The 12,693-nt window shown below is 47.5% G+C and overlaps 1 protein-coding gene across 1 annotated transcript in view; it reads right to left on the reverse strand.

Moving 5' to 3' along the window:
• Positions 1 to 4,069, reverse strand: part of LOC144718685 (synaptotagmin-2-like) — a 90,158-nt gene extending 86,089 nt beyond the window's left edge. Inside the window, exon 1 of the mRNA XM_078594136.1 lies at positions 3,793 to 4,069. Within this exon, the coding sequence (XP_078450262.1) occupies positions 3,793 to 3,964 (172 nt within the window). The 5' untranslated portion in view covers positions 3,965 to 4,069. The remainder of the gene's footprint in view (positions 1 to 3,792) is intronic.
• Between the last annotated feature and the right edge of the window lie 8,624 nt (positions 4,070 to 12,693).

The following is a 12,693-nucleotide window of genomic DNA, read 5'->3' on the forward strand; positions in this document are numbered from 1 at the left end:
AAACGAAATCAACACAATTTGGCAACGACATTGCCCTCAAAGGAAAACATATGACGAGCGACTTTTGGGCAATGGGCATTCTTCAGAAGACATGGTTAGAGAGAGTGGTGCTCTAATCGACGACGGGATTTAGAAGACCACTCCGAGATGTGAGCTTCATTCGTTCCTTGTATTCCCTCGACGAAACATATATTATTTTTTACACTTAATTTTTTATTTAAAGAGGACTATTTCCTTTAAGCTCTTCATCCCAGGGTCTCCCTCGTCGTCGAAGGGGCAACTGCTGTCTCAATGCACTCGCGCGCACACACAATTACGGGTGAACGCGAAGGAGCAATAGTTTGAGATATGTGCACGACTGACTCCCACACCATTCCACATGTCTGCTCATTCGGTTAACGAATATTATTGCAGACTTTTCAAATGTCCTATTGGTGTTTAAACGCCGTACGTTTTTTTGTTCGACGGTAGAATGTAAGAAGCCTGTAATTTGAAGATACGCACCTTCTGAGAATAAAAAAAAAGCATGCACGTAAAAAATTGCCCTGCCAACATTGAGCACGGTTAAATAGGGGAATTAAAGATGACATCGGAGACGTGAAAGAACTACTTAAATGCTTTAAAACATCTGGGACGGAGGAAGAACGAGGAAAAAATATGTACGATTTCCATTAAGTGGAGCCAGAGAGAAAATTACAGCAGTCGACTGAGGAATGGAAAACGAAATTGCAGATGGTTATAAAGATAACCCTTAATACGTCCTCGGATATATCGGTGGAAAGAGAACTGCTTGTGTGCAGTTGGGCCAATTAAATGAAGCAAATGGAAATATAAAGGGGGAGCGAGAATCCAAAGAGGGGACACACACAGCGGTGGGGGTGGAGGCATGACATCCCATGCAACAATTTAGATTTTTAATCTTTGGAAAAGCATTTGTTTTGGTAATTAAAACATTATATATTTCCCCCCCCCCCCACCCCCCTTCCTCACGATTTGGCCATAATTGTGAAATTGTAATCATGCAGCGAGACAGAGACACCCGTTCTGATCTCTGGCAGAGCAGCGCAACCGATCGTGATAGAGGAAGGCCCACGGAAGCGGACTTCGCAGAGCTACCTCTGAAAGCCCTTCAAGTGACCCATGTACGACACTGTTGGGGGCAGCGCGCTCCCACCTGCTCTGCCACCGAGAGTGACGTTCATCACGTGACAGCACAACTGATATTTCAATGATCAAATATGGAATTTAGACAAATTAAGTTCACTACCAAATGTTCTGTGATAGATGGTTTTCGTCGTGTTTGGAGTCATTCGTTGGTGGCTAGGCTGAGATCGTCAATGCACTACACTTGAGAAACAATTTTAATCAGGGGTGTCTACCCAAATTCAAACCTAGAGTCTCAACAGCTTCACTTCATCTTCTTGGTTCTTTCGGTAAAGTCTACGTGACTTTACCGAAAGAACCAAGAAGATGAATCCCTGCAGTCACGAAAGCTTTAGATCGAAGCTTCACTTCAGTGCTCTGACCTCTAAGCTATCCAGCAACTGCCCGATATCGACAAAATGTAAAGCTCGCGAGGAGCAAGGCGAGAGGAGAGGAGGAGGAGGCCTGCGTGAGTGGAAGGATGAGACCGAGGCCACTTTTACTAAAGGTGAGACTGCGAGTAGCGGAGACTCTTCTATCTGGGTCAGAAGGACCAAGAGCAATAGGTCGACGCCTACATCACCTTGGTACGGTTGCCGACCACTGCAAAGCAAACTTCGGGAAGTGGGGCCCATCTCGACCAGGCCTGGAGCACCAGGTGCATCAGACGAAGCTTCTCTCATCTCGCTCCACTGTCGTGTGTTAGAGGCGCCATGCACAACTGATGATTCAAGCATCCGATATTAACTGCGCGATGGGGGGGGGGGGGGGGGGGGTCCGTGCCCCCCACAAATGGCCGTCATTGACTTGACTAAGTTGATTCGATGGACAGAAAATGAATGAACCAGCTGACAGCATGGCACCATCTGCTTGTGCTATTCTGCTGACGGTCACAACGCTTGTCTGGTTGCCAGAGGTCGAAGAGAGGTCACTGCTCAATTTGTGTTAATGAACGTCTCCTTATCATAGATATACTGGGTGGTCCATTTATAGACACCCCACTAAAAATAATCGAGGGAAATTATCTTTAAAAAAAAACATGTTACTTCAGGTTATAAAAATTACTCTCGTCAGTCTCAATTAACAATTATACCTTGTAACACTCATTTAAGACACGGAACCATCGCTTTCACAATATTCAATCAGCTGCTGCTAACAAAGTCAGAGGGGCATTAGAAATCAGGGGTATCTGTAAATGGATCGCTCTGTGTATATAAAACCACGAGCCGGGACATGCTCCCTACAAATGGCTCAGGGCCCTATATCAACATGGGGCCCATCTTACGCCGAGGAAGCCTTTAATCAGCGTAAGGCAACAGAGAGAACCGGAAATAGAGGTGAGGAGTTAGGTAAACGTAGATATTTTTTTCATATTATAGTCTTTAAAATAGATCAAGTCGGTGGGACAATGCGAGCAGTTGGACGGGTCTCTTCGTGAGAGATGATTGCAAATGGTGGAAAAAGTCAGTCTGTAAACATAACGCTAAATCAAAACTATTGTTTTAATATTGCAAATGTTAATACATTTATCATATATTTTCATTACATGATAGTGTATATTACAGGACTTTGCCCTATGTGTGTTTTTTAATCAGAGACAGTGTCACACTGTTTTGAAATGTATTTGACAACATTGGTTAAGAAAAAAAAATGGTTTAATATTTGGTTCCAGCGGCATTATTGTAAGCCGTGGTAAAACAAAACAAGGTTGGCCATTGTTTACCGCCCATACCTTCTAGGAGCTTGGTTTTCAGTTGTGTCATGGGCATAAACTCAACAACCATTGTGGCAGATTTTAGCTTTATACCCCTTTCTTCTAAAACATCATGAGACTTAACAGTCAGTTGATCTATTCGTTATCCGTCAATTGTGACCGTCCATAGATTATATTTTTTACATTCTATTAATTTATAAATACATAACGTATGGTATTATCTTACATTAAATCGTACGTTTGTAAATTGAAAGTTTTCATTTTATATTAAATCTCGTTAAAATCTTTCCACCTTCCCCGAGGCAAGAGAGTGCTCTATTGTTCGGACCAAAATTTCGTACAGTGTTTCTAAATCTAAATTAAAAGTCGCCTGTTTTGCTTATTTGTCATTTGGCTCATCCTTGTTTCTCGAGTTAAGCAATCACACTTGAATCTTGAACTACAGCTGCACCCGCTCGGCTCCCGTGACACCGAACAACCCCTTTGAACCAAGAGCCACGGCCCAGAACTGCCGTTTCTTTTCTCGCGTACGACGCCAGCGATACGTTCAGGAGCTAAATGCCAATGTGGAGGTCTGCCCGCCACGAGAAGACTTCAGGAGAGAGTTCGTGGTAGGTTTGTTTTGCTTTCCCTCCGTTGAAGGTGCACGGTCTACAGTCGTTGACCACGCGGTCCGTAGCTTGGGTTGCACGGCCACAATCGCACTGTGGCTTGTCCTTCATTTGACACGTTTGCGAGAGGGCAGCCTCCTCGCGGTGGCCCACCTGTCACGCGTTTACCGTGTCGACTTAATCCGCGACTAACACCGGCGAAATGAACATCGTCAAATTCGAACACCAGATACGATCGGTAGAGCTAGCACCGCGTGTACAAAACCAAGATGGCGCTGACGGCGCACTCTTCCCCCCCCGCGCGCAGCGTGACGGTCGACTCACGTGGGATCTTGTTGAGCTCGTTCATGAACTTGTCCTTGAGTTTGCTGAAGGCGTCCCCCTTGTTGCCGCCGGCCTCCGTGCCATTCCCGGACGGCGCCAGGGCCGGAGCTTCGGAGGCGGTGGTGGCGGCCGTGCCCGGGGGCACCACGGCCCCTTGCATCGCCGCGTTCATCGCGGGGCCGTCCTGGTGGCGACGGCGGCGGTGGGGGTGGTGGAGGCACGGGAGAGGGCGGCCGGGCGAGGAATGGTGGCTCGGGCTTCCTTCACTGCGGTGTCTTTAACTCTGCAAGACAGATGAGACAACGGTTATTTTGAACGGATATAAACAAGAATTTCCACTGGCACAACCGAGCCGGGCCAGCGCGGAGCCCTTCCGGGACTGGTGGTTTTCCACTGGCTATTTGCAAACCCAAACCGTGATGCACACTGGCCTCACAAGACATCATCATCCAGCAAGGCCAGGGGCCGGATTAATGACACGTTCATCTCCAATCATCGCCCTGCACCACTGTTGGGAGTTTTACATCACCATTGCTATGGCAGGGTCTAGTATCAAGCCACTCAACAAAATGTGAATCTCTAACAAGTCAGACTCAATGTTTCGCTGCTGGAAGGATAACGGTTGGAGAGGAACCTCGATCGGGATCTTAACTTCGGTGGGTGCTCTGCGAAAGCCTCACACGATAATATTTATCCTCAAGTGAAGCTGAAACGGTATTAGTGTGGCCGTGAAGAGACGTGGCAGAGCACCTGCGTCACTGTCAGATGACCACGAGTTCAAATCTTGGTTGGTGGTAAATTCGGTCCATCGCCTTCCAGGGTCAAAGAAGATGTGTTCTACTATGTGAGAAGTCATGTGTGCTCTACTATGTGAGAAGTCAACTGAGACGATGTAGCTGCTGCTCATTAGACCATGAACGCACTCTTTTGAATTATATATGCAGTATGTAGAGAACTCCACGCACGTGATTTATTGGCTGTGTTGGTGATTTAACCTTAGTCGCACGCAGGCAGTGAAATGGACTGAGAAATTAGTTTTGAGAAAAACAAACTCTCACCAAACACAAATACAAAGACATTAACACGTACAGCGATTCCATTAGCGGAAGACAGACCACCAATACCAATGAGATTCTTGAGAGGAAATGCAGCCAACAAAAGTTGCAATGAAGAAGTCTCTTTCGAAGGTTTTTATCAAAAAGTCAGCTCTAATTTTTTTTTATTTTGCGTCACACTGGCGATGGCAGTGGTGCACAAACACGAATGACAAAAAACCCAACACGTCCGTCCATAGCACTCCCCCAAAATGAAAAGTTGTAGAGCCGTTCACACTTCAGGTAATGCCCCTTTATTCATCGTGGAGAGAGCTACCATGATAACTGAATCAAGTTTACCAGCAATGAAGAAGGACCATTGCCAGAAACGTCGCCGAGTATATATATCTATGTTTGCACTCATTTTAAGGGCATTGTTACCGCCGAATGATTCGAGTTATAAGCAGAAGCTGACATGTAACAACAATAACGGTGCTCACTATTTTGAGGCGGTTACACATTTTTTTGGCGGTAAAATACCAACCGGCGTTAAACCTCGAATGCTCGCACTTTCAGTTTACTTCGTGGAAGAAACGTCTCTCTTCTCGGAGGCGCATGGCGTAGTGCTCATCTCCACTCGTGCAAATTCAACATTCACACGACAGGGTCCGTTTTTTTAAACATCATTATTCTCATTATTGAGCCGAACCCCCTGTTGATGTCTCTCACTGTGGTGGCCTCATTTTGGATATCCCCCGAAGGGTGATTGGGCCAAGTCAACTTCCGTCCCGGATTTCTTTTTTAAAATTTGTTACATTTTTTTCTGATTGCGAGCGCAAATAACGTTCTCATTCTGCGCTGCGTGTGCTTGACTATCGTTTGATGGCGAGCGGGGACGCTGTTCCGAACGCCGACGTTGTTAGGAACTCGTGAGCTGCATGTAACAAAGGACATTGCTCCAAAACATGCATCCACTTGCTCAGCGCACATCCAATTACAGTTCTACAATTTACATTGTGCGAGCCGTACACAGTGCCAGCACTGAACGCTCACAAAAGTGTTCTGACGCGCGCCAACTCCGGCAAATTTAACAATAACAAAACGAATATTGCCTCTCCAACCCTATTTTCCAGTTTTCTAATCTCCGTGTCAACAGACCACAGATACCTGCCACTGTTATTTAACGAAGGAATTATTTTCAAAATCCATTCTGCATGCTCATAAAAATAAATGTATGCAAATGGCAGCATTAAAGCACGGGTTCCTGTGATGAATAAAGCTTTACCGGTCTTCGCAAACACATTACTTTTCATTAGGATTTCATCAGTTTTGACTCTAAGCCACAGGCTGATGAGCAAGACTGTGCGCGTTGCATTCACCCAGACGGTTCTGCGCAGCCAAATGTAAACAACAATAATAATGAAAGCTTACAGTCCATTTGTCAATTCACTGCTGCAAAGAGGGCCTCACCCGTATTGTGTTGGTCGTGGCGAGGGTGGGGGTGTTATTGCTCTCCAACCTGGTGGTACCCATGGGCAGAGGAATCAAACTCAGGTTGCGCAGATGTATTGCACAGGTGTGCTCACTGCTCTGAACGCCTGTGTTTTGGTGATGGTGGTTGCCCACAGGACTGGTTCACAATTTAACCCGTCAGTCAACGTTAGCCATGGCCAGGAGTCGAAATTAGCCAGAAATCGTTCCCGATTCTTAGCATGGAGCAATATTCACTGTGCCTCCACCCCCTCCCCCCATTCAAAATAATAACAATGTTGTTATGGTAATAATACAAATAAGCAATGATATATGTATGTTGAGCTTCTTTCGCAGCCGTACCTCGCAAACCGTGCTAATCGGAGGTGCGATGAATAACTAGAGAATCATATCCATCGATGTGGATGTGATTACACTCGCACGCTCGCTCGCTCGCTCGCTTGCACGCACGTGATTCGGGCGACGTAAAACGCCAATGATTCGAAGATCCCGCGTTGAGTTCGCGGCTTACAAGCCATACCTAACAACTTGTCACGGCTGATGATCTCAGCCGGTCAATTCCCTCCCCGACAGACAGAGAGAAAAAAACCCAACTCATCCCGAGGAGCTGATGCTCCAAAATTTTTTTTATTTTTTAGCATTTGCGCTGAAATGAAGTCACACCCCACCCCCAGCTGCAAAGGCGTGCACGTGAATTTCGTCAGCTGAAGACCGAAGCATTACCAGAGGTGTGCCAATCAGAGATGCATTGAGCAGTTGATTGGGGGGTGGCTACATCATCCAACTCTGGGAGGGGGTTGTCGAGAATCAGGGCTGAGTAGCTGTGCTGTTGGTGTGGGTGCGCGGAGTGAAGGGATGACGTTTGACGAGTCAATCCGTATGCACGCACAGAGGTGGGGAGGTTGGTTACTTTTGAAAAGTCCAAGTCAAAGTGACGTCCTCATGTTGCGCAAATCGGCATTGATTCCACGTTCCTATGGCGGGCATGAGTCTTATCCTCAGGACAACCGCTGTTGATTTCCCTGCAAAGCGGTACTTATTGTATGGATAATCAAGGTTTTTGGGTGAGATCGTGTAAATATGAACGCGTCGTTAAACCCGCCAGCACACACTGGAATTGTAAATGTTGTGGCTTTACTTTCCAACACACCGGTGTGCTGTACTAGTAACGAATTGGCACGTTTTGTTTACGTGACAACCCTTACTAGTTGGCTGTGTTGGGTGGTGGCGGGTTTACCGACACATTTTTGTGCGTGCTCTAACCCAACAATCTTTATTATCGATAATATTGGTCGCGAAAGCCAACGCCGTGTTAAACTTAGTGTATGGCCCCTGGTGGGATGATGAGCCGAGTCATCCAGGAGCTGAACTTCGCGACGTTTCCGACTGCAAGTCGCTCGCTCGCTCGATCGCTGAGCCACCTGCACAGAACGAAGTACTGGGGTTTAATGAACTTAGTACGAGAGTTTAATAGGTTTAGTACTAGAGTGTAATGGGTTTAGTACTAGAGTGTAATTGGTTTAGTACTAGAGTTTAATGTGTTTAGTACGAGAGTTTAATGGGTTTAGTACGATAGTTGAATGAGTTTAGTACTTGAGTTTAATGAGTTTAGTACTAGAGTGTAATGAGTTTAGTACTAGAGTTTAATGGGTTTATTACGAGAGTGTAATGAGTTTAGTACTAGAGTGTAATGACTGATGACTCGTGGAGTTTTAAAATAAATACATTACATATAGTAATCCTAAACAGTATACAGTACGAACAATAATGTATAGCCCTTTGTAAATCCGTTCGTTGATGAAAGTCTCCCATGTCTGTCGTTGGGCTTTTCAACCATACTTCACCGTTTTGGTCCGTGCAAGTGGGGACAGTGGGGTGAGTGGGTTGGGTGGGCAGGACGAGTTCGGATAACACTCGCCACTGATGTTATCTCCGGCTGGGAATCAAACTCAGGTCACTGGATTTGTAGTGCGGGGTGCTAACACCTGCACCACCGCTCTTCACCGTATCCCATCCGGTAAACGTCCGTCTCTACGTGTTTAAATAACGTGGTCTCACAGCACAGTGCACAGTCACTGTAAAGAATGATCACGTCCGGAGTGTCTCTGAACTCGAACGAGCACAGAGGGCAGCACCTCATCTTCACTGTTAGAACAACATTATTTGGTGATGCTGCTGCAGCATTGGCAGTGGTGCACAAGCGCAAATAGCAAAGAAAACACACGAAAAAACCTCGACAGGTTCGCCAATGACCACTGTGGCCTTCAAAGGAGCAGCTATATAATAGGGTACGTTTTGGGGGCAAAAGCACGACGTATAGTGCAGTCCTCCAACTCGTATCATCCACTCTGTCTCTCTGGCCTATCTGTGCTAGGAAGAAGGCCCATTGCCTGAAACATCATCTTATTCTAAACTTTTCCTTTTCAATGCTAGGGTATTGAGTCTTTCCATCTTCATTGGTGGCTCTCACCCAGCTGCAGAAATTCCAAATTCCCGTGGCCTGGGGATCCACATCCGCCGCAGGATGGCTGCCGCTAACTTTCCCACAAAATGGCCGCCATTTTATTGACTCTGGAGAGATAATTGTGCCAAGAGAACGCCCAACTGGAGCATTCACAGTTTTATAATGAATGTTTCCTTCAATTTAACGCACATCAGGTTGGTCCTACTCCAAAAATAGCGGGGAAGCACTAAGCTCATATGGTTTTCAGCATGATAAAATAATAATATGCTTGTAATTAGCCTCCTCGTTCCCAGTCCTCCCAGGAGGTCCGGATGTGTTTTTTTTTCTTCTGGAGGATGGTGGGAGGTAGCGAACGACCCTACGAGGAAAATCCCGACTGCCTTCTAAGACAAACTCCTAAAAGACAGAACGATCGTCATAACTGTAGACTAACCACCATTTTCCTCCCCCAATAAAACCACCACACGAATGCCACGAAATAGAAGAATCGTATGCCCAATAAGGTGGGTTCACAGTACGCCACAAAGAGATTTGTCCAGGAGGGAGAGCACTGGTGGTAAGTCATTTCAAGCCCTTTCGTTCACCCACCTCTGGAAGTATGGGGGGTCCCTAGCCCACGTCAGTCACGAGGGTTCTTTCACCCGACTTCACAAAGCTGGTCCAGCGCGGACTGGTATATATGTATGTTGAACTTCTTTCACATAGCACGTAGCCAGCCATGCTAACCGGAGGTGCGGGGGAAGGACAACTAAACACAAAAAGCAGTTCTGAAGAAATGAGTTTCAATCTAGATGATGATATAAAAGTTGCATGGCTCCAATCGCTTCCTAATATCGGAAGGAAGAGAGTTCGGATGGCCGCAGAAGCGCATCTGAAAGCGCACGATGTGGTAACTGTCTTTGCTCGACAGCCAGCCAAAAGCATCTTCGAGGATGACCGGGGTTCGCATGATGGCTTGTGCTCATTGACAAGATCACTAAGGTTATTGTGGTTCAGGACCAGTTCATGTATCCCTTAGCACCAATGTTAGCCGTGGCCAGGTATCGAAGTTGCCGGGTTCATAACCAGTTGCACTAACCACTGCCCCCCCCACCTCCGGTACGGGAATCCATGACCCAATCCGAAAAACAGAGATGTCCTCTCATCTGATTCTGAACCTTTGTCTCATCTGATATAAAGAACCCTGGTCACGCTTGATGCAGAACCACGGTCGTGCATCACACAGCTCATTTAGTTTACAGAGTGCATGCAGTTTATTGCTGCACGTAATTATGTACGTGGAGCAATAAATGTGACATTTTTTTGTTAAAAATAAAAACTAATATTAATCATAATTTCTATCACAATCATCATTTTCGAAATCAATTGAGAACGGGGCCCGATGCGGTCAGCTAAAACCGCCTAGAGCGCCGTATTATTTGTAATTGATTCATTCCAGAAACAGACCACCGCCGGTCGTCGCCGCTGCCGCCTTCATCCGCCCGTTAATAGTCGTAGCGGCAAATTGGCGTCACGTGAAAACAAATATGGTGGCGGGCGTCCACGGGAGACAACACGTGGCCATCGCGGCCACCGTGGCCACCGCCACTGCCGGCTCCGGCCCCTCTCTCCAGCATAGACCCCCCAACTCTGCCACCAGCTTCAAACAATACAAAGTTTTACGTCAGCTCCAAACAATGGAAATTTATATACCTTCTAATTAACATACGCTCCCATTATTATGGGGGCTATGGCTTAATTCCCACTAATTCATCGCTCGTGACACTTTGGGGAGGGGACGCTGTGGAATGAGTCCAAAGCTATTCTGCAGTGTTGGCAGAAAGGAAATTATTGTGGCCGCCAGATGAATGTGAAGGAGCGGTAGAGGTGGCTGTGGTCAAATGAAAGAGGGCCCTTGTGGGGATTCACTGCATTTATGCTGAATTTCGCCATGTCAGAGCAATGCTGCCGCTAATGAGAGTCGGCGAGGTTGAAACTGGTCCAAGGTTTGCCTCGTTTAATAAACGACCTTTTTGTTGTTGTTGTTGCGAAAGCCAAAGAAGAAGCGTACAGCTGTCGAAAAGCGGCGACGGGGTGGGGGCGAACGATGAGCGGTAGGAATTGAGCGGTAGGATTTGGTAAACAAACTCGAAAACTTCAGAATAGAACGTGCAAAAAAAAACCTAGCACGTTATGAAAAGTAAATGGAGATAGTAATTTGCAAGAATTTAGCAGCTAGGCAACCAGTTTTTTCTTTTGTATACAAGATAAATGCTGCTGAAATCACAGAAAAAGGTGATAATTTTAACAGTGCTGTGGTGGGGTGATGGGCTTATTGGACCCCCGACTGGGATTTGAACTCAAAATATCAACGGTATGAGCCGAGATCTCTGACACCACCCGGCTTGACATCAGAGGGAGTGCTAATTGGAGGTTGAGATGCTCTGCTAATTCTTACATCCTGAGCTTATATTTTTTTATTCTATCAACCACATTTTTGTTCCACTATAACTACCACGACAGTCGAAACTTGGGATTTAAAAACATCCTTCCCACAACAATACTCACCGTGAATTTATTTCCGCGGTATACACATTTTAAAATCACAATTTATATTTATATATGACGTCGGAAACGCAATTGTATTTCACGACACTGTGCAGATCAGTGAGACGTGCCCATCATGGGAAACAAGGAGGCACATGCGTCCATCCTCGCAGCAGTAGCGGCTTTTGGCTCACCATCTAACAAAGACGGTCACCGCATCGCACACTTTCAGGTGCACTTCTAAAAGCCGTCTGGAACGCTCTTCCTTTCCGATGTTAGGAAGCCATTGGAGTTATCCACTTTTGAATCTAGATTGAAAACTAATTTCTTTAGAACTGCTTTTTGTGTTTGGCTTGTTGTCCTTCCCCCGCACCTCCGATTAGCACAGTTGGCTACGTACAACAGCAACCGCCATTCGCCACTAAAGTGGTGGTGACGTCACCACGGCGCTTGTGCCAGGCTATGTGCACGTTAAGGCCACGTGAAGCGTCGAATGCCCGCCGGCAGGAGGTCATGGGACAGACCCAGGTGCCATGGGTCGACTGAGATGACTGGCCGATGCATCACCTGTGCCCCCTGCTGTGCCAACTTGCTGTGTTTTAACCATCCCGGGATTCCGCTCGTTGTTGTGAGCATCGCTGCTCCGCCCTCCGTTGTTGCTGGAGTGCGACTTCCTCCAACTACCCAGTAGCGTCCTTCACGAGCCTCCTCCACAGAGGCCGATCTTGACACCGCCGGTACCAGGCATCGGCAAGTCCACTCAGCTCCACATCCTCTTGTACCGCATCACTCCATCTCCTCTCTAGCTCGTGCCGCGCCCGTTTAGCCTCCTCTATCCGGCCTAACAAAATCTGTGGCTGGGTATGCGGTGGCTGGGCATGCGGTGGCTGGGCATGCGGTGGCTGGGTATGCGGTGGCTGGGCATGCGGTGGCTGGGCATGCGGTGGCTGGGCAAGCGGTGGCTGGGCAAGCGGTGGCTGGGCAAGCGGTGGCTGGGCATGCGGTGGCTGGGCATGCGGTGGCTGGGCAAGCGGTGGCTGGGCAAGCGGTGGCTGGGCAAGCGGTGGCTGGGCAAGCGGTGGCTGGGCATGCGGTGGCTGGGCATGCGGTGGCTGGGCAAGCGGTGGCTGGGCAAGCGGTGGCTGGGCATGCGGTGGCTGGGCATGCGGTGGCTGGGCAAGTGGTGGCTGGGCAAGCGGTGGCTGGGCATGCGGTGGCTGGGCATGCGGGCTACACGCGATAAACACAACCGCACGGCGGCAGCCCCAAATTACCACGTGGTACACTTTCCCGAGTGTTCTCGGGATAAAAGAGGAAAAGGTTGGTGTGTGTGTGTTCAGCCACATGTCAATACCCTGCTGGATGAAGGCCTCCCCCCGTAGCTTG

Source organism: Lampetra planeri, chromosome 5 (genome assembly GCF_965212315.1).
Source record: "Lampetra planeri chromosome 5, kcLamPlan1.2.h2, whole genome shotgun sequence".
Classification (NCBI taxonomy): Eukaryota; Metazoa; Chordata; class Hyperoartia; order Petromyzontiformes; family Petromyzontidae; genus Lampetra; species Lampetra planeri.